Below are 21969 nucleotides of genomic sequence, written 5' to 3'. Positions count from 1 at the left end.
GTTCTCATTAGCCACCACCTGTCAGTCTGGAGAGGAGACGAAATGATCCACTGAGTAAAACACTGCGACTCTAAGAACCTTGGAGAAGCTTTGAGAGCTTCTCCATTCAAAAAGCTTTCTGCAATTTTGCCCATCGGTTTTAAAATACTGCATGAACTTCTCATTTTCTCCTTCACAATCCTTTTTATTAAAGACACTAATCACCATCCTTATGCTTCTCTTCTCGGCCTAATATCCTATATTCTTATAGGACCTTTAAGTCTTCGCTCACTACTTCTTTTTTTTTCTTTTATCTAACTTGACTTCTTTGCTGCAGATAGTATTTGTCACACTTGCACCCTGCCTCATGAATCTTCTTCTCTTGCTGCTGCACTCCTAACATACTTCACTAACCTCAGCTGCGTTTCTCCTACATTTCCGTCCTGTACCTTGTCCTTGCACCCAGGATGAGGAGCCAGGCATTCCTATAGACACGAAACCAGAGGTATTTTGGTCACGTATCTTTGTGTCTTTCTGTGGTTGTTTTTAGGTCATGCTATGTTACTCTGTGCTTAAGCAGTTAAATGCCTGTGGAAATATTTCTATTCCAGGATTCAGCTAACTGGAATCCATGGAAGCTGCATGAACTGATGTTCAGAAGAACAAAAAAAAAAAAGTTATTGTTACGCGTTTATTTACATTCCTCTTTACATTTTTTTTTTCTCCCTGCGGTATAAGAGTTTCATTGGAAAGCAAAAAAATTATTCAAACAAATTAATAATGTTTATGCCACAAATTCAGCAGTGGGCATTTTGACTGGGGTTTGTGTTCATTCCTAACGAAGTAAAACTGGCTTTGTCGACACGTACTGTTAAGTCATACAGACGCAACTTCAGCGCCTTGCAAAACTATTTGTGTCGTCTTTGACTTTTTTCTCATGCAACAACTACAAACTAAAGATTTTAATGGGATTTTATGTGATAGACAAACACAAAGCAGTGGAAAATTTTGAAGTGGGAGGAAAATGATTCATCGGTTTCAAAATAACTTGCATGCAAAATCATCTGTTTTTAGTTAACAGTGCAACATATTTACTCTGACATTGTCTAACCTCATAAATTCAGTTTATTTTTGTGTAATTTATTCTCAGTATTAAAACAATTGTCTTTGTAGAGCACTCATGCTTTTACTTGACCAAAAATGAACAAGTAAGTCTCGGTTACTAAGCAATTCTCTGTTTTCAGCGTCAGTCTGAGCATTGTGTGATCAGTTGCAAAAAAATTTAAATAAAAAAAAAATGGAAAAGGTATGGCACACCAAAAGATAGCTTAAAAAGTAAGACTGACCTAAACATGAATCAGAAACACAGCTGAGAGAGTAATGAGTTGGGGGAGAACTAAAATTGGAAGCTCAAACAACAAAGAGGAAAAAGTGCAAATCAGTCTGAGGAGGGAATTTGGTGAATTTGGTGGTATAAAACAATAAAAAAAAAAATCATATGAAATGGTGTGGTCATGTGTTGAAATGATCCAAAGTCTAGACTTAAATCCAGTGGAGAGTCTGTGGCAAGACCTTGGATGTTTCTCAGGTCCAATCTGACTCAGTTTATTCGATTTTGCATAGAAGAATTAAATTCCACCACACACTTTTTAGAATTTAAATTTTAAAAGCATTTTAAAACACAAATCCTTTCCCTACTACTTTCACAATATACAATACTTTGTCTTAGTCTGTCACTTAAATACATTTAAATTTATGCTTGCAACGTGTCAAGATATGAAAAAAGCAGAAGAACCGCAAATATTTTTGCCAAGGCTCTGTGTGTGTGTGTGTTGTCGTCTTTTGTCAGACAAACGACCATTCGATTAGCACGTTATTGGACTTCTCATTTTGTGGTTTGCTCTCATCAAATCGTTGGATAAAGAAGCACGGGAATAATCCTCTCTCAAACACTCGAATCAATAAGCGACTGCATTAATTATCATTTGGCTGACACTGAAATGGATTGTCCCCGTCTTCTTGGCAGAACATTATTCAGCTTAATAGTCTCGAGTCAGAAGTCCTCCCTCTGCTGCCAGATGGTGCCAGCTGTTTCTGTCTGTCACTCTGGCTGCCCGTTTGCCTGTTTTCACTCACCTGCTGCATTTTACCTCTTTGTCTCTGCACACATCTGTTCCCACGCGTCGCCCCTCAAACTCTGCTGCTTTGCCCCTAAAACCGCTCACTCCACCTCGCCCGCTTGCACACCCCCCTTCCCCACCTCATCTGTCGGACAAGGATGTGGTGCACCTTCGGCCCAAACAGGAGGTACTGCTCGTCCTCTTATTTCTGGCATGTGCTGTGTATGAACGTCGTCGGGAGTTCTGTGTTGACGAGTTTACGTCTGCATCGTTCGCTTGTCGGATGCACAGCAAAAATAAAAGAGAGTCCAGTTTTAAAGCTCCCATCGCTGTGGTGCACGTAGTTGTTTAATGCATCACTTTAATTCGTAATAATGGTTCCGAATGTCAGTTTCAAAGATGTTTGCGAGTTGAAGAGCTCTTATGTTGAATAATAGACACGTATTGGATTTTTACAGAACTCAATTAGCTCCGGCTTTGTGTAGCAGAGATAACGACTTGTCTTTTCAATTGCTAAACGATGTTTTCTTTTATTTTAATTCTGGCTGCTATATTAAAACGTATAGACTCATTTTGACTCAATAACTCAAACAACAATTCCCTTCTAAGTGGACTTTATTTCATCTGCAAGTCACTGGTCACGTATCAAATGCATATAGTTTGCATATTTTTTGAAGAACATGATGCAACGACCTCTGTCGTTTTAAACGTGATATAAAATTAAAGTTTGAGTCGAGGAAATGGAAGTTTTTTTTTTTTTTTTTTACAAATCAAATATATTTAGCTGAGTTTAGACATGGTAACTGTGTTTACATTTCTAGCGACCTGGGTTAATTTCTGTTCATGTTGTCCTTTGCTGTCCGAGCAGCAGTTTCTGGATAAGCCGGAGGACGTCCTGCAGAAACACCAGGCCAGCATCAACGAGCTGAAGAGAGCTTTGAAGCAACCCAACAGCAAGAAGGCGCAGAGAGAGAAGCGCCTGCCTTCAGCAACTCCTCCTGCAGGAACCCCGGAACGGAAAACGGTACGACTCACTTCCTACTCTTTGCGCTCACTTGTTACGCCTTTTATTTCTTAATCATGTAATCTTGAATTGACTTACAAAAGTCCTCTGTTCATATTAATTGCAGGTGTAAATGTCCAAACCTGTCACAACTCAGGTTCAACTAACACAACTAAGTTAAATTTAAATATCGTCAATTGTCCTCACTCGTAGTATTTTGCTGGATTGGACATTTTAAATCGAAACCAAATGTCTGTCTTCTTTTAATAAAGCTCCTTATAAAGTCTTTGAATGCCCTTAAGTGGTTAATTAAGTATTTGCTGAATTAATCACTAAGTCCCTGCTGTGTCAGCCACCTTAAAGGTTCAGCAGGCTATGGTGAGTAAATCTTCATTAGTGCAGAGTGTTTGAGGGTTGCAGCCTCATACTGAGTTCTTTCAGGGTTTGGCCACCACTGCTATTGTACAGTTTATAACAGTTTCTTAACTCTTGAGGGGGTGGGGGGGAGAAATCATATTTGTAGTAGACAAAACTCCATGGCAGCCGGGGTATTTGCATAGATTCCACTGTGAATGCTAGAATAACTTTAGCACACACGCATGTGGCGCTGTAATAATTTTCTACAGCCACGTCTCTTGATATACCATATGAATGAAACACAAACATATTGGTGAGGGTGTCAGGCCATGCTGTTTCTAATAATATCAAAATAAATATTACCTCAATCAAAATGAAAACGAATGAATAAAAATGAGGCAAATTTTTAAACTTTAAACATTTTTTCTTTTTGCCAATTTATAAAGGCGTCACGATAAACCCAGTCCAGTGGGAAAATAAACGTTGGGTAAAAACCAATTACTTTGCATAACGTTCACGTTCAGATTCTTTAAAAATCTAATGGTAGCACTTTATTTGAAGGGGGTTGAATAAGACTGACATGACACTGTCATTACTGATATAAATTTGTTATAAAAGTATTACTGATTGCACTTTAAAAATGAGATAACTTTATGTTACTAAAGGTAAAGTTTAAACAGTAATGATTTCTTGGTTAATGTCAAGTTGTCATAACAAAGACATTTTGAATAATGTCAACTTTGTATTAAAAGTGTCATAATTTACCGAATGACGCTTTATGACAACAGTCATAAATATTCATGAAGGCTTATTGATGTTCATGACAGGTGTTATGTCATGTTTATGACAGTGTCATGACAGTCTTATTCAACCCCCTTCAAATAAGGTGTTACCAATCTAATAGATTTTTAAATTACAATGTTTACACTTATTTGGGAGCTCTATGTAGAGAAATATTAGGTAATAGTTTCATAGACCATATTTCTATTATTCTCATTTGGATAACTTGAAAACTTGCACAGAACTTGACTCTTGGGGCTAAAGAGGGATTACTAATAGAGGATTCATTTTTAGGCTAATACAAACTGTCTACTCTGTCAATTTAGGCAACCAGTGATGCCAAATTGATTGAGAAGCAGGATGGGTATGAGACCACACTGGATTCTTACTTCAATGCAGAAAAAAGTGAGACCTCATCAGGGCCAGAGGCAATTACGAACAATTGCCAAACATCCAGGGAATGTTTAACTACTAAGCTGGGAACATCTGTAACTGACTCAGCAGGATGGAGAGATATGAGCAAGATGGAGGACGCAACTAACGGCCATCATGATTCTGCGTTAGTGAGGAATACGCTTCATGAAAATGGATATGGCTCTCCACCTGACAAGATGATGAATGAAATGAACAAAGACACAAACATTTCTCTGTACGAGCGTCGAGGGAAAAACAAACCCTTTGAATCTCTTGCAACTGTGGATTCCTTCCCTAAGGGCGACAGACCTAAAAGTGAGAGTGGCACAAGGCACAGTGATGCTCGGAAAACGAGAGACCTGAGCCCCGACTCGGGGGAGAAGGATGGTAACAAAACTGTGAACTCGCATTCAGAAGTCACCAAAATAGCTCCGCTCAAACCGCAAAGATCAAAGAAGTCTTTGAATAAGGAGAACAAAGTTGTAAATCCTCAAACTCAAAGCCAGTCTGACAAAAGCGCATTTGGTGCTGCTGGGAATGGACAGATGAATAAACTGCCCTGCGAGTCAGGAAGGAGACACGACGATGCCACTGTGCTGCAGTCTTTGGAGTTGTATCGGCAAACCCAAGTTCCCCATCAGACGACGAGCGAGTTGTTATCGCAGAAGGAGCTGAAGGACTGCAGAGATTCAGCGGGGACGAGAGGGAGTTCTCTGCATGAGGACAATTTTCCAAACATTTTAGAGTTTAGCTCCAAATTTCCCACTGCTCCCCCTCGCACCCTCCCTCTGAAAACGCACTGGTCTCGAGAGAGACCGAACAACATCGACAGCAGCCACATCCACCACCGGACCACCAGCCAAGAAACGGCCAAGAGAAAGCAACCGGTAAACCGCCAGTTCCTTCCAAGCCTGTTTTATCCATCATCGGAAACTAAAGCATTGCATGAGCTTCAGCCAGTGTGGTTTTCAGATCTTGTTTTCTAATCATCTGAATACAAAATAACATCACACACACGCATAATCCTTCAAAAGTCATGTGGCTGCTAATGAGAAAGCAAAAGTTCACGTCCCTGCGCATCGTACCATTGACTGCCTCAGTTCACGTCCATGGGATCAGGAGCATTTTGCTTTCGCCCCTCCACCCTACCCCCCCGTTTCTTCTGCAGAGCTTCACGTCTGCTCGGCCGTTTGAGAACGCTGTGGGCCTTTAAGCAAAGCTCATGTTGCTTAAGCTTCAGGCGTCCTTAACTCTGTCAACTTAACACATAGTCTCTCCTTCCAACAGCCTCACACAGTGAAGGAGGTCGTTGTTGCAAGGAGTGCAAGACCTTTTCACCCTTTTTTTTCCTTTTTTCTTAAAGCCTATTTTCACATAATTTAAATCCCTTTTTGCAAAAAAATAATAAAAAAAAAAGAAAGCTTTGAGCATCTGAAGCAAATGTTCTATCTTGGCACCTCTGTAGCAACAAGAAAAAAACTGGGGAAAAAAAAAAAAACGTTATTAAAAGTAATATCCTGCAGAACTGCCAAGCCGCCTCAGGGCTGGGGTATTCATATGCTGCATTTCCAAATATGAATACATCTCCCCTGAAAGGGAATTTCTTTCTGTTTTTTTTTAATCAGATCTCTCAGTGCATGGCATTACCATTGCACTTGCAATCATTTTTGTTGATATAATCCACTGAATGATACTTCAAGTGCATGCTTCTGACAGCAGCTCTACTTTCTAAATTCTCAGTTGTACATTTAAGGAGTTGTGTGTTCATTTAATGAAAAGGAACTCGCCTGTACCCTGCATCCAGCGCTATGAAAGCTTACTCGAGTGCAATGAATAATAATAATAATAATAATAAAAATGTCACATTATTTACTAGAAATTCTACCTGTTACAATATAAGCTGGGATTCACGTGGAGCGTGACTTAAAAAAAAAACAAAAAAACTCCCAGCTTTCTTTAACTTCCCTTTCCGATATGCTTAAACACTTCCATCACGAGTCTTGTTTTAATGTTTTGCTTATTGTTTGTGTTTTTACTCTCTAGGACACACCCCCGACCCCTGCCATCCACGAGGAGCATTTCAGCGAAAGTTCAGTGAGTTCAGCACTTTGATTTGTTTGGCCATACGTTAGGCGAGAATGTTCACGCTTTAAAAGAACCGTTTGTGAGTTTTAATCAGTCCAGCACAAAAATTATGTTGTCTTGATCCACGTCCTTTAAGAATAGGCATATTAAGTCACTCTGATGCACGATCAAGACTTTCAATGTCTCAAAATTTAATGACTACCTCTGCCAACTGTGGATATCAAACATCAGCACAGAGCAGGTCATGTGACACAGACAGACCAGCAGCTACTGCAGTCAATAAAGTCTCTCCAACACTTTCAACATTATTATAAACAGTAAAATATACTTGGCTGGTAAGGGGAAAACGATTAGATTCCTTTTTTTACACTATGGTGGGATTTCTGTGATGCTTGCTCATAAGAAAAGAAGCATAACAATAAAACCAACTAGTCAGAAATAAAATGTGTGACTTCTTATGGGATGGCCCGATGAGATTACTTACATGAGGTTGCTACATCCATAAATTAAAGATAATTTAAATGTCTTTTTTCTTTTGTTTGTTTGTTTTTCTCTATAGAAGGAACCATGGGAGAGACGCCTAGGCTCTGTGTCCGAGGATGACCAGGACCATGACATCCTCTACCTGAAGGAAACCCACCTGGGCATCGAGCGCAAGTGTTCCAGCATCACTGTTAGCTCGACCTCCAGCCTTGAGGCTGAAGTAGATTTCACCGTCCTTACAGATCTGCAAACGGGCATGGAGGAGTTCTCCAGGGGTATGTCAGAGTTGGGAGAGAGGGATCTTTCGCCCGACGGGGGGCTGCGCTTCGGGATCGACTTGCTCCAGCAGCAAGGAGCCCCCGAACCACCGCCTCCGTTAGTGTCCGCTCCTCTCGCCAGAGGAGCTAGTGGCAGCCCTCCGGCCAGACTTATTCAGGCTGAAGAGGTCCGACCAGATGTTCGACCCGAGGTCAGACCAGAGATCCGACCAGAAGTCAAAAGACCCGACGGCCAGGTAGCCTTTTCAGAAGCTTTATGCAGTAATTTTTGTACTCCTTTCCTATTGTTTGGATAAAATTAAAGTAGAAACCAAACCAAATCTTTTTTTTTTTTTTTTTGCAAGCCTGTTGTGCCTAAAAAACCAAAGAGGTCAGTGCCAGTGTCATCATCAGTGGACAGAGATCAGTCGCACAAAGAAGCCAGTCGCCTCCCTACGGTAGCGCCTCTGAGCAGAGAGGCCAGTGATGTCATGCCCACCCCAACAGTGAGAAAAACCGACACCAGGACAGAGACTCAGCCCAACGGGTCAGAGCTCACCACCACCATAGTGGAGTTCACAGATCAGGTTGGGCTCATGGCTTTTTGACACAATCAGAGCTTGAAATGTAGTTAGCTGCTTCGAGCAAAAAACACGTGACACTGATTGGGTCTCTGTTCCAGGATCACGGGATCACGTCGCTAAGCGAGGTTTCTTACTCTACGAGACAAAGCGTATCTCCAGTGAGTATAAACAGGACCTCGACCGTTTAACCTGCCGTCCAATCACTTCAAAAGATGACAGACATGAATGCATAGAGGCTTTTCATTTTTAAACATCCGACATCACTTGCATACCAGAAAAGCATCTGAAACAAAAGCAGATGTTGACCTTAATCTATTTAAATGACAGCCCAATTTAAAACATGTGCACCTTATACACACAGTAGAGGGGAGATTAGGACAAAAACTGCTCTAACAACATGGCTTTTTTCATCGTTATGGAAACAAACCAGACTGAGTTTGTCTGCAGCGATGCTCTTATCAGGCAGCTTGTCTTGTGCTGGAGACAGTCGATTTTTTTTTTTTTTTTTTTTTTACGGTGTCTTGTGATGTTTTGGAAATATTTGAATTTATTATGACTCCAGAAGCACTTTGTGAAAGCATACAAACCTGTTTATATTTTGTCATTATAAAATCGTGGATTACTAGTTGAGTAAGATGAGAGCTGAATACCGTGCTGCAGCTCCAGCTGCCTTTAGGGCTTCTGTTCCAAACATCAGAGGTGCCTCAGCAGGGGGGACTCTAGTAAAGCTGCAGTAGGTAACTTTTATAAAAAAATATATATAAATATATATATATTTTTACATATTTATTAAAACTGTCACAATACTCTGACAGCATGACAGGAGACTGCTAATCTATGCTCCTCTGACTCCTCGATGTGCTGCTTTGCCATCTGCAGAAATGCACTCTTTCTTGTCAGAAGCAGCCAATCAGAGCCAGGAGGAAGGCCTTAATGCTGTCAAACACAATTGTGTATGTGCTGCTCACACCTCCCTCACAGCACATACAAGCTCAAGCTTGCTGGTTTGCAGCAGCTGCTCTAATGGTAGAGAAGCAAACTAACATTCATGATGGGCTCTGCAGTGGGGGAGGAGGTGTTGTGCAGCAGAGAGCAAGGGAGAGGGTGTGAGCAGCGTGTACACGAGCGCTAAGACATTCCTCCTGGCTCTGACTGTTACTGACCGGGAGCGGTGTACTTCTGCAGATGACTGGAGGACCACAGGGAGGAGACATAGGACCTAGATTTTTGCACGGATTATACCCCATACTATAAAGTCAGGACATCGTGACTGTTTAAATGAATATGCAACAAAAACACATTTTTTTTCTAAAAGTTATCTCCTTTAAAGCCACCCTAACATGCTCTTAGGAGAAATGACCTGAAGGACTTTGGGGAGAAGCAAGTGTAATGAGGCTGTAGAAGCCTGGCTCCATGACGGGAATCCTGATTCCTGACACTTCACTAAGTGAAAGAATGACACGCCTCTGTCTGGAAAATATGAAGGGCACAGCAGACGAACAGGATGTGATGCAGCTTTATGTTAGACATCTGACCAAGTGTCTGAGAGCATTTCTGTTTGTTTCAAAGGAATGTACTAATAAACATTAATATTTGTTACCTTTGTCCATAAATGTGCACCACTGGAATTAGCAACCTCACTGAACACCACTCTATTATTTCTAATGCACTCCTTTGAAATGAAGTTTAAACAACAGAATTAGCACATGCATATTATGACTGCTGGGCTTTAGGGCTTGTTTGTTTGCCATTTAGGAAAGTAATTTGCTGTTATTTGAATGCAGCTGCAACTTTAATATGTATTTGGCTACTTAGCTATTGACAACTCAAAGAGGCTAATAATGGTCATTTCCATGGAAAGTCGCTAGCAAATGGGACAGAAATTTTAATAGTATTGTGCTAACTATCTAGTAATTTGTGTTTGGCTGCGTTTTGCTTTATCAGGTGCACAGAGGCGGTTTTGGAAGAGAGTCGGCTGGTTCGCCTATCCTTGTTGCTGAAAACGTTACCTCAGCAACCACTCATGTCTCAAAGGTACGGAGGTAGAAAAAAAAAAACACAAGGCACATGCAATCGTCTGGCATTTGTTGAAAGACTTTTATCTGCTAATCATCTACGGAGCGCCAACTCTGTGTTGCAGACGGTGAAAGGTGGATACTCGGAGACGAGGATCGAAAAGAGGATTATAATCACTGGAGATGACGACGTGGACCAAGAGCAGGTGAGACAGGAAAGAGTTAAATAAAACAGAATCCAAAAAGAAGGAAAGTCTTGGATCTGTGGAAAGGTCAGACTTGAAACACAGTTCAAAGTGGTCAGAAAAAACAAAAAACTGAAAAAAAAACAAACAAACTGAAAGATGATAAAATTGTCCATAAAGAGTTTTTAAATATATCCATATCTTAAAAGCAATTACAATTTATTATTTCACCTAAATTTGGAAGAGGAAATCTTGAACAGAAAGTGGCAACATTTTATTTATTGTGGGGAACAAAATAAAAAACAAAACAAAACAAACATTAATAAGTTACTAATTAATGTGCGTATTAATAGCACTTAAGCACTTAAATGCTCATTGTAACTTCTACAAGTAATGGAGTTTTCTCAAAATTAATTAAATTAATTATGGTGTTTCAGTTAGTAAATGGGCTGTTGCTAACTGCGACGTGACCAGGCTTTGCTTGAAATGCTGTGACAATAATAGCTTCTTTAAAACGACTAATAAACAGCTGAAACAAAGCGTTGCTGAAAGTGTGTTCATTCCAACACTGCCTGTGTGTTTCATGTAAACTTTAAATGCATTTTGAACTGAAGCTGAAAATCTTTATCACCTTGAGCGTCTCACACAAGGCTCCTCCTGTCCTTGTAGGCTCTGGCTATTGCAATACAGGAAGCCAAGCAGCAGCATCCAGACATGCAGGTGACCAAGGCGGTCGTCATTAGGGAAACCGAACCGTCTGCTGAGGAGCGACATGGCACCACATAGGTACAGCTGCTGTCTGGGCTCTGACTGACGCCTCTGTCTTGAAAGGTTGTGATTGTGGCTCGTCTCGTCCCTAGACTCGTTTTTTTTGCTGGAGCAAGAGTGCCCCCGTGTGGACCAGAGGTGTCAGTACCTGAGCTGAAGACGCCACCCACACCATCCCTTCTACATACGACGACTGTCAGCAGGGCTCCGGACAGAGATCCGCTTGTACAATGGCGAAATGGACCTTTTAAACTTTTAGATTTCCATCGAAGCATTTCCTCTCATTCTGATCCAAGGAGCCGCTCATAGTCGAGCAGCAAAAATGCTGTATGATTCACGCCTGCAAACCCGCCCAAACAAAATGCCAAAACACGACGAACAATTAAAAGTCACGATCCAACCAAATTCCCCTGCAAAGCCTCTCAGGACCTTAACGTTCAAAATGCTTGGTTGAGTATTCCTTAAAGGAAGTTATAGTTTAAGGATTTCTGTTAAATGAATCACTGTGGAATAATCTGAGCTCACATTTCAGATTTCATAGAAGGAAATTTGGGAATATCTTAATGATCGGCAATTAATTTAATAATGCTAATGTGTCTGGAACTGAATTTGTTTATTTTTTGATCTATGAAGTAGTCAATAACAAATTCAGAAAAGAAGGTTTGGGAATAATTGTCACTTCTCCACTTCTGCTTCGACTGAAGGAGAAAACAAATTCTTCGACTGAACGACGACGATCGCGCCTTGATTAGGCAGAGATTGACATCTCTGCCTGATCACTTTAAGTCCCTCTGTCTTTTTCAACCGACTTATTTTCCGCGTGTTTTTAAAACTTGACGTGTGGGTGGCAAGTACGCAGGGATGCACACATGCTGCAGGAGCTGCTGTTGCACAGTGTAGCTGTTGGATTGATTCAGAACGGTGTGAAGTAATGACGCTTTAGATTGAGCCCAAGTTCCTCTCCTCTCCCTGCCTTTAGATAAGCTTTCACAGTCCATCTGGATGTAAAAGCCACTTTGGCTGTTTTGTGTGGTAAAGCTCATAGAGTAGACTCAAAACACAGCTGCATCGGTAAAAGTAGTACTTGAGGTAATGTCTGCATGATATAATTTCTTGCATTACTGGATTGTAATAAGACTGTAACATGGATGTTGATGCAGAAGGAGGAAGCAAACTGACTGATGATAAAGATTTAGGCTCAAATATTCACAATCATTCTTCTTGTGAAGGAACGGGGAAAATCTGTCCTACTCCATAACTGAAAACTCCGTGGAAGTGAATCATTGTGGTTGAGCCTTTTCATTTTTAACCCATCTGCATCTCATTTTGATGGTGCTGAACAAGATATCTAAACATATCAGTTCATTTTTTTAAATTTAAATCTTAAGGAACGTCAGAGGTTTTGCAGGCCCGCGTTTTGTTGCACTGTTTTTTTTTGTTTTTGTTTGTTTTTTGTTACTGACTTGCAACAATACTTTGTTCTTCTTCCAAACCGTTTTTGCTCACATGGTATTATGCATCTGAACTCTTCTGATGTGTCATGTAAAGTTCGCCGTCATAAGTAGAATACAGTGTAGGAGAAACATCTCTGAACCTTTAGCTGTGTGGGATTTAGTACGTGAATGTTAGACGAATGCCACAGACGTGTAATGTGCCAATCGAGATAGCAGTGAAATTGTACAAATGCCGGTTTTGTATTGAGAAAAAAAAAATAACTTTTTTATAAATGAGCTCCTTTTAATTGCAGAAGTGCCAGAGAGACAAATACATAAACTTGGCATGACAAGGTTTCCCTTTAAGTATGCTGTCTTTAAGATGTGGAAAAAAAAAAAAAAAAACTGATTACTGAATACAATCTCTGCCTGTTTGCCAAACTCATATTTTAATCAAATTTATGCACCATGGAGGAAAAAAAATACATTCAGCAACTTAAAAATAAGACAATGCAACACATTGTCATGTGAGGTTTATGAATGCACTACTGATGATTTTTGCTTTCAAACATTAAACTTTACAATGTTCACATGTGTGGTGTAACTTCTGTTGTGTTTCAGATTTCGGTTCTGCATTTTTTAAGTGTAAAATAAAACAAAACAAAAAAAAACATGGCATTGTCCAGCTGGAGGGTTGAAGGAAAGAGAAATGCAGCCTTTTTTTTTATCCCTTGTGCCGTTCTTTTGGTGCCGTTTGGTGGATTGTAGAAGACGTGAAGTACGTTAGTGAATGACTATGGGCAGGATGTGCACTAGGGGGCACCAGTTACCTAAAAGTATCGAGCTTTGCATCAACACTAAGCGAACCCAGCTGAAACACTTCTCACCGTTAACATTAACATTCTGAGTAATCCAAATCCTGTTCGGAGCAGCCTGTTGGCTGGACTGACGCAGGATGGGCTGAAAAGACGGCACATCTGTGAAAGTTTGATATCCAGGAAGAGGCAGCGTGGGAAAGCCGTGTCCGATTAACTCTGTGTCTCCGCTCCATCTCCTCTGCTCTGCTGCTCTCCATTGCTTGGTGCTGTGTCTTTGCTGTACATTGTGCTTCATCCAAAAAACAAATAAAGACCGAAGGAAAGCTGAAGATGAGTCCTGTGTATTGTGTGTAGCAGCTCTTTCCTTTATTCTTAGATTTGCAATTGCAACGCAAGAAAGTGAATCTAAATTTCTTAATTTCAAAGGGCTATCAATCTGCTTGTAGTTGCACTCTTATGCTGCATTCCAGTTCCCCCGGAAATCAGGGTTGGATTTGACGTCACACCTAAGGTGACACCATCCCAGTTATAGTTGAAAGTTGGGATTTCAAAACTTGAAATCCCAACTTTCAACAGCACGTCGGTGCCTATAAACATTGTTTATCGTACCTCTTATGAACACAATTTTAACCTTTACTTTCTATAAGCAAACACCACTTTTAATTTGTTCAGTTTAGAGTTCCAAGTGCTACATGTAATATTGATCATAGATGGACTTGTATGTTTCTGAGTTTTTAGTACAAAAAAACTCAGAAACGTACTTTAGTACAAAAAACCTTTTTGTACTTTTTTTCTGTTTTTTATACAGAAAGAAACTTTAGTACAAAAAACTCATCACTACTAATTCAGTGGCATCTGAAGGCAATTATTTGTACTGTATTTGATTCCAGGGTAATAAAATGGGCAAAAAAAAAAAAAACATTTTGAAAGCCATCCATCGTTTTCCATCCACTTTATATAAGCACTACTTTCTTGAAAAACTACACGAGAGCTAAATGGAGTAACTTTTAGGTCAACAAAGGGCATTTTTATGTTGGTGTAATATTTCAGAAGGCAAAAGGTAGAGATGTAGAAGTGATGTAAAAGGGTGTCAAAATCTTAACCGCATGAGCGAAATGAAAGGCAACACTTTAATTTAAAGAACATTTGGCCCAACGCTGCAACAGGGACAGAAATGAGGAAAATGGCATGATCTTTATTCAAAGCAGACTGATCCTTTCAAACCACTTGTGTGTGTGCAAGACACACACACGTTGACCAACCGACAGTGAAACACTGAGCTGGTTTTGATATAAACTATGCTAGAAAAGTCAGAAAACAGGACCACCTATTGTATAACAATGCTCATCAGGACAGAAAGACGACAAAAAGCGTTTAGTTTCCCCTCCCCCCAAGTTCGAAACATTCAAAGATATGATTCAGCGAGAGCCAAGATACAAGGTGGACCAACAAAAACAAACGAAGTCCTGAATGATAAGTCGGATGGTAATCATAAGACTTAAGGCTCATTTGGGACCTGAGGATTTCATACATGTATGTCTTGGTTGTACACTGATGACGGAGCAAGATGGGACATTTATCATTTACACAAGCCAGCTGCTTGACAGAAATTAAGCAATGCGAGTACAGGCTGCCTTTTCCCACAATGCAGCAGGCATGGCTGCACTGTGGCAGCCACTTTGGTTCCAGTCAGTTTTATGGCCACTTGTAATGTTAGGAATCAAAGCAGGAAACAGCAGAAAGGTCCCAAATTCTGTTTTGTCTTAAAGCAGTGAAGCTTAATCCCCACTTTTTTTTTTATTCCATTTGATGGGATGATCATTTCCTCTCAAAGAGAAACACTTCTCACCTCCAATAAAGTAAATCTCCACTTTAGATAAGCAAGTAAGCGATGTAGGTCGCCTCCACTCTCAGTTCCGTTTTCTGAAGGAAAAGCTCAGTGGTACACACACTAAATAACTCCTTTTAGAAAATAACCCGCACAATTCCTTTGGGAGAGCATGTACATGTACTAATTTATCCTCCAAGGTGAAAAACATACAAGAATATCCACTAGTTAGAAAGTAGATGAGAAAAACTCATCTTCAAAAAAAGGCTGGAGTCAGTCGAGTCAAGGCGTCCCTTTCGGTTTCACAAAAGCAAATTCTGAAAGCGGCACTTCCTTTCAGCAACCACTTTAGAAAAGTGAAGAAAAGGATCTTCGCTCACAAAGAAGACCTTTTGTGGGGCAGAGAGGAGAGACATGGTAGGCTGGAGAAGGGAGCAGGAGGAAACTAGGCTTTAGGCCTTGTGTCGTCTCTGACCTGCTGTCCTTCCACTCTGAATAAGAAGCTGCAATATCTGGATGTTTGTCATAGCAGCATTCTGCCTGTGAGAACTACAGCTCCAAGGCTCACCGCTGAAAATCCCAAGGACTCTGGAGCTGCTCCCGTCGCTATGGAACCTGGGATACAGAATCAGATGAGAATTAAACAAAACCAAAAGCTTGTGTCTATAATGTACAAAAGTGTTGTATCTATAAAAAAAAAAAAAAAACGTTTCCTGTATAGTTATTTGAACCTTTTGGTGCGAGTACACCTATATGTCACTAGGTGGCAGTAGCACAACAAGCGCACTCATGAAGACTGTGGAAGAGCTGGAACAACAGACAGTTTTCATCAAAGGCAAACGTCCACTTTCAGCTTTAAGTGCACGATGGAGACCATTCTGCTACTTTGATCATGTGTGGAAAAGCTACAATTTTAACGGCTACTGTGTGAGGAAAAAATATATATATTTTGATTAAAAAAAAACAAAAAACATTTAGCAGGATTTACTGTGAAAAATGAGTCATATGGAAGCGTGCAGTAATTTATCAATTAAATGCAACTGTGGGATGTGCTTAGAGGGTTTAAGTGGATGTTCACACTTTCATCTATGAGATTATTCAAAGTCACCGTCTTACTGTGTAGAAATGGAGAACAATAAGCTACAAAGCAGCAGACGGGTAAAAAAATAAAACTGAAAATCCCTAGAAACCAAAGCAGGACCACAGTAATTTGAATTCGTATGTTAACAATAGTATAAACATGCATTTTAAAGAGACTTTTATTGTGATCACCGTCCTACCTTCCACTTTGGGGATGGTAATCTGGCGACTGCTGATGCCCTCCCCTCCCTCGCTGAACGGTTTAATTTGGATGACATAGTCTTGGTCGGTTGGGAGTGACAACTCCAAGGAGGTGTTGTTGGTCTCCACCACGCTAGGGCGGCTGTGTTTGTCCTGGCTGTACATCACCTACAGGGAAACAGAGTGTAAATGTCTGTGTCACGGCTTCACGTCATTCCAGGCACTTGGCATCGAATAAAGAGGTTTTATTAATGTCTAGTAATCAGATTTAAACAAGTCTCTCAATAACACTGCAAACATTTGCAATGGCCCCTTCGGTGGAGCTGTGAAGATCCGGTCTTATGAGGGTTTACTAATCTGGACTTTTTAATTGCTGCTTGTGCTACGGATGCTTGTTTTACCACCCGCTGAGCTCTGCTTACTGTAGAGCAACTTTTTATTGTGATAAAACACTATCTGGATCATCGGCATTCAACAATATGCAGACATAGGTCAGTTTTCCTACTGCTGGAGGATTCTGTTATAAGACAGTTCCTTTCCACTGTCGCCACATGCTTGGTCAACACACAAGATTGCTGCAAAGTGAGTAAAATTAGATTTTAATTTTAACTTCGGGCATTAAAAGATGGGCTACCTTCGATTGTACTCTATTATAATTAATATTGAGCTGGACTGTATGCAGTTACTGGTGACAATATGATCGTATTTTACTAAAAAGAATTCAATAAACCTGAAATTAGTTTGAACAACGTGGATTCTACTCCTGGATATTATTTAGACCTACTAGTCTTGTAATAAACTTTTGAGATAACATTTATTTATTTATTTTTTGTAATTTGGTACTACGCAAATTGAACTGAAAGATATTTAATCAAGAACGTAGCTGTCACGGGTGGGGAATGAAATCTATTTCTTTTAATCCACTCACTTGTAGATATAGACAATTCTGACTTGATTAATAAATGCAAATTCTCCATCATCTCAATGCTTTTGATAACCTAATATTGAAGATGAAATGCCTTAAGAATCCCAGATTGATAGAAATTTCTCATTTTGGACCTAGGACGTTTGTACGGATAACAAAGTGGATTTTGGGAATTTATATGTGATCAAAACTCCCGGATAAAAAATCCAGTTTGTCAGATTTTAATTGGGATATTGATAAATGCTTGTCTGCCTTCTGATTACTTAATTTTGTTCAAGTTTGTGTCGTTTCTCTGTTCTATTATTATTATTATCACAGTAAGTGCATATCTTTAGTTTTCTCTGTCTGTGTCACATATTATAATAATGTCTAAAGTCCACTGAATTCTTACTTTTCTATCAGATTCTTTGATTTGCTACTTTTTTCTTTATTAAAGAATCACTGCCCGGCTCCCTAGTCTCTGCATAAGGTGCTTCATTGGGCCCATATAGAGGTGTCATTTTCTACAATATTACATATTCCACAGTTGAGCAAAGAAACTGTAATATTTGAATGCTAGTGTGTTTATCATATACAGTAAATTCTTGGTTACCTTAAAAAGAAAACACTTTTCTTATTTATTCGATGCTTGCTAAAATGCCGTGGCTTTAGAGTAGACAATATTTTGTATTGTACATCAATATTTTACAGTGTGAAGATGAGCATAAATCCTTTTAGTCATAAATATATTCTGGTTTTTTGCTTCATCATGAAATACTTATCTGTCTTGTCTTTCTGGCTCTTGCTACTATGTCTCGGTCTTATCTGTTCCTGCCTGCTCTGGCCTCGCGCCAACCCCTGCCTCCCACTGCTGATCCCCATGTCTGCCGTTTCTAACCCCTCTTATGTCACCGTGGTTGTTCGCCAGACTTTAAGCATCCAGTAATCATTCAAAAAAAATTTCTAAAGGTTTTACCGCTGTATTTTCCTGTGCTTAGCTTGTGCAGGGCTGATTTCTTTTCTTTTTTTTTTTTTTGTGCATAACCTTTTGCTGCTTGAGTTCAGATGTTGCCTTTTGAAATGCCACTTGAGCCTCTTGAGTTTCCTTGCTTTTGAGCCCCAGCGAGGTCAACGTATGTAGTGGTATTAAAGGACACTGACAGGTCCGCTGAAGATTTCTTTAACATGAGAGTTTAATGTTCTTTTTAAGGATGTAAGGAGAAAACTCATGGTTAAAACTGAAAATATACTACTAACATAAAGGGTTAGGGTGGAGGGTTTAAAAAGGAAAAACAACCACCTAAACATACCATCTATTGTTAATATTACGAATCTAGAAAACATTTCCCCATCTCTTTAAACAGAGTTACCCAATGATTTGTTACGGTTGTTTTCTAGTGATGCTGTTTACCAGCTGTTTTAAAGAGCATAAAGGTACCTACAGGCTAATGCAACTGCACAATACACCAATAGCCTTAAAAATGATGTAAATAGACTATAAGTCTGTATAAAACTATGCACTCTTCATCTTAGCTGTGATTCCTCCCAGGTGCGACCACTTTACAGCAAAGTGTGAAACTCTCCACTTTTTACCTTGTATCCCGTGACTTCGGACTCGTTCTCCAAGGCGTGCACCTGGTCCCACCGCAGAATGACTTTGGAGTTGGACGTGTTCCACATGATTTTAACTGGGGCTTGACTGGGAGCTGGAAACGGACGGCAGGGTGTGGCATGAGTGCAAGAAGAACAGCATCAAGTGGCTGAATAAATAAGTAACCCAGACACACAAGAACTTGACGACAGTTTGCAAAGCCTCTGTTAGTAGTGATCTCTGCTAGGAAAGCATTATTTGAAGAAGTGGAAGATGTTCAAACATCCAACATCAAATAAAGCTAAACATGTTAAAATGTCACATCCCTGACTGAAAAGTGTTTTTTTTTTTTTTTTTTTTTTTTTTTATAATCTGCACCTCAAGGTTCTGTTGAGCATGCCTAAATATTTGTGCATATGCTTATGACACAGTAATATACACTGCAGAACCCATAAAGTATGTGAATGGTGCATGCATTCAAGGTACAAGAAAAACCGGGCAAAAAGATCCATCTTTCCCCAGATTGTCGAAACACGCTGACAGTTAATGAAACAGATATTTACATATAAATCTGTGCACGCAAAAAGATATTTATAGCAGCGACTACAGATATTTTGAGGGTGAAAAATCCCTCATTGAGTTTTTCCGTTGTAGTTCACTTATCTTGGGAAAGAATATCAATATCAATTTACTTCCTGAATTATTTATTTGAGCTGCTCCTTTTCTGTGCTGGGATAATTATACAACAAAGAAATTCAATAGACTTTTAATCATCATTATCACGTATTATAGATTTTTTTCAAGACCGGGTCAAAATTATACACACAGGCGCTGATGTATACATACATCCCCATCAATATTTGGTTTAGGAGAAGCAATAATATATATTAGGGTGCATACTTGATTTTGGCCCTGTGTGTATTAGAGAAAACTGATCAATTCAATTCAGTGCAACCAGTCAAATTCAATCAAACTGTTTAATAACCCCCCCCCTTAGAAAAACACTCTATTACGTATGGCTGCAACACACAAATTTAGTAAAATATCAGCTGACGCAGCGAAAAGGCTAAGCCGTAATCTTCCTACAGTTGGTGCTGACCACTTTCCTCAATCTAATATGTGCTCAATAGACTCTGGCCCTAAAGGTAGGGTGAAATGAAGAAACAGCAAAAAAAAAAAAAAAAAAGGAAAAAAGACAGGAACAAGGAAAATACAACACACAAAAGGACATTTCCATTCGCCAACAGCATCTTTAAAGTGGAGTCCTTACGTGGTTTCTTGGTCGTGACATTGACTATGCTGCTCTGTGGACCCACTCCGGCACTGTTATAGGCCCGCAGGGACATGTAATAGGTACTGCTGCCCTCCAGATCCCTGATGAGTACTGATGTTTTATTCCCCTCTGTTCTGACCACGCTGGCTGCATCTGGCTTTTCCTTCTCTCCCCAGTAAAGCAGCTAAACACAAAAGATGCTCAGGTTACACTTCGTCGGTTCGAGTCCATTATTTTAACTCCTGCCCTTGTTGCGTGAAGTGTAAAACAATTGATTTTAAATAAACAATAACACAGGAAACGCAAAGAGAACACCTCGCTTTTAAATAATAAAAAAGAAAAACAAAAACATAAGGCCAATTCTGTCTGCATCCTTTACATGTCAAATTACGTGAGCATCTGCTGGCCTGACCTCGTAGCCGAGGATACGTCTGCGGCTGTTGCTCCACGCCAGCGGCTTCCAGGTGACCTCCACTTCAGTTGCTGAAACACTCCTCACCCTCAGCCTCACTGGAGCTCTGCTGGGTTCTGAGGCACACATGATGCTTACAATTACATGCATTCTCTACACCCACAAACACAGCATGACTGTAAAAAATAAAAAAATACTGCAGCTAAATTTGTTTTGTGTGCAGAAACACCCCCTCCCTTTTTTAGGGTGTTATATTTCACATACAAGTGAAACAGTATTACAAGAGAATGGGGGTTTGATGCTGCAGAAATACAAAACTGACATACCAGTTTCAACATTTGGAAATATAATAATTTGTTAATATATTTTTGGACTGTCTGCAGAGGTGACTTCATACGGTTTTGGAAGACAGATGCTTTATTTTGCGCACCTTCTTCTGCTGAGTAGATGGTAGTAACCGGGCTGAAAGGTCCTTCGCCCTTGTTGTTGTAAACGCCGACTTTGACTTGGTAAGGGGAGAAGGGAGGGATGGTCTCGTTCTTAAATACGTATCTTGAAGCATCGGGGGACGTAACGGCAGCCTGCATCCAGCCCTGAGCCCCAAGTGGGCGGAACGCCACCACGTAGCCAAAGCCCGGACCGCCCTGCATCTCCTCGGGAACCGGCTGAGCAGCAGGCAGGAGACGGCAGGCAGAGGACTCATTAGAAACAAGCTTGAATGACAGAATTCACAGAAATGCATATGTACTGTAAATGTAATGCCGAACGAAACAACCAAATCTGGGATATTTTGCTAATCCAGCCAAGTGTTAAATATGGACTAATGCAGTATTGAACTGATTCACCTAAAAGAGTTCAGTAAACAGTTTGGCTGAGATTGACTCATGTTTTAGCGTTGAGGCCAAAGTGTGGTTACTGAAAGAGCAAACGCTTGTTTTAAAATTCATTTTATGGTCCAAACTTTGCATGGTCAGTCTGGTCCAAATTTGAAAAGATAAATGAGTAAGAGGTGGGGTCCCTATACTGAGAACTCTGTAAGTCCAAAAGGACAGCGAAGACAAACAACCACACACTCATTCGCACCAAATGACAAATTAAAGTGGCATTTAACTTAACATTCATGTTTTTGAAGAAAACCAAAGTATCAGCAGGGAGCCTCCACAGAGAAAAGCCCCGAAAAGGATTTGATTCAGGGATATTCTTAATGTGAGGCAACAGTGTTAATAACTGTACTGCTGTTTAGCCCAAATGAATGGTGTTTACTATTTCTTTTTTTCTCATTCAGCTTTATTAAAAATGATCAGTAAAAATAGCCACCATATTATATATATATATATATATATATATATATATATATATATACATTTTTCTACATAAACCAAATAGGAAAAACATGATG

The 21969-nt window shown here is 39.9% G+C and overlaps 2 protein-coding genes across 2 annotated transcripts in view; one reads left to right on the top strand and one right to left on the bottom strand.

Annotated features, from left to right (window-relative positions):
• The window catches only part of LOC106920344 (band 4.1-like protein 1), a 31829-nt gene extending 17629 nt beyond the window's left edge, over positions 1-14200 (top strand). The window contains 12 exon segments of the mRNA XM_088007079.1: positions 446-484; positions 2257-2286; positions 2965-3123; positions 4566-5540; positions 6697-6747; positions 7298-7735; positions 7844-8065; positions 8161-8220; positions 10007-10096; positions 10203-10283; positions 10932-11048; positions 11123-14200. Coding sequence (XP_087863205.1) covers positions 446-484; positions 2257-2286; positions 2965-3123; positions 4566-5540; positions 6697-6747; positions 7298-7735; positions 7844-8065; positions 8161-8220; positions 10007-10096; positions 10203-10283; positions 10932-11048 — 2262 coding nt within the window. The 3' untranslated portion in view covers positions 11123-14200.
• A 256-nt stretch (positions 14201-14456) lies between these two features.
• cntn3a.1 (contactin 3a, tandem duplicate 1) overlaps positions 14457-21969 on the bottom strand; it is a 90830-nt gene continuing 83317 nt past the window's right edge. Inside the window, exons 18-23 of the mRNA XM_014991357.2 lie at positions 21001-21235; positions 20571-20686; positions 20156-20342; positions 18888-19000; positions 16390-16558; positions 14457-15724 (exon numbers count right to left, since the gene is read on the bottom strand). Of these exons, the coding sequence (XP_014846843.2) occupies positions 15633-15724; positions 16390-16558; positions 18888-19000; positions 20156-20342; positions 20571-20686; positions 21001-21235 (912 nt within the window). The 3' untranslated portion in view covers positions 14457-15632. The remainder of the gene's footprint in view (positions 15725-16389; positions 16559-18887; positions 19001-20155; positions 20343-20570; positions 20687-21000; positions 21236-21969) is intronic.

Source organism: Poecilia mexicana, unplaced genomic scaffold (assembly GCF_051168715.1).
Source record: "Poecilia mexicana isolate PSO_F unplaced genomic scaffold, ASM5116871v1 scaffold_7, whole genome shotgun sequence".
Classification (NCBI taxonomy): Eukaryota; Metazoa; Chordata; class Actinopteri; order Cyprinodontiformes; family Poeciliidae; genus Poecilia; species Poecilia mexicana.
The sequence above is the reverse complement of the archived record's forward strand: the minus strand, read 5'-3'. Positions and strand labels throughout refer to the sequence as shown.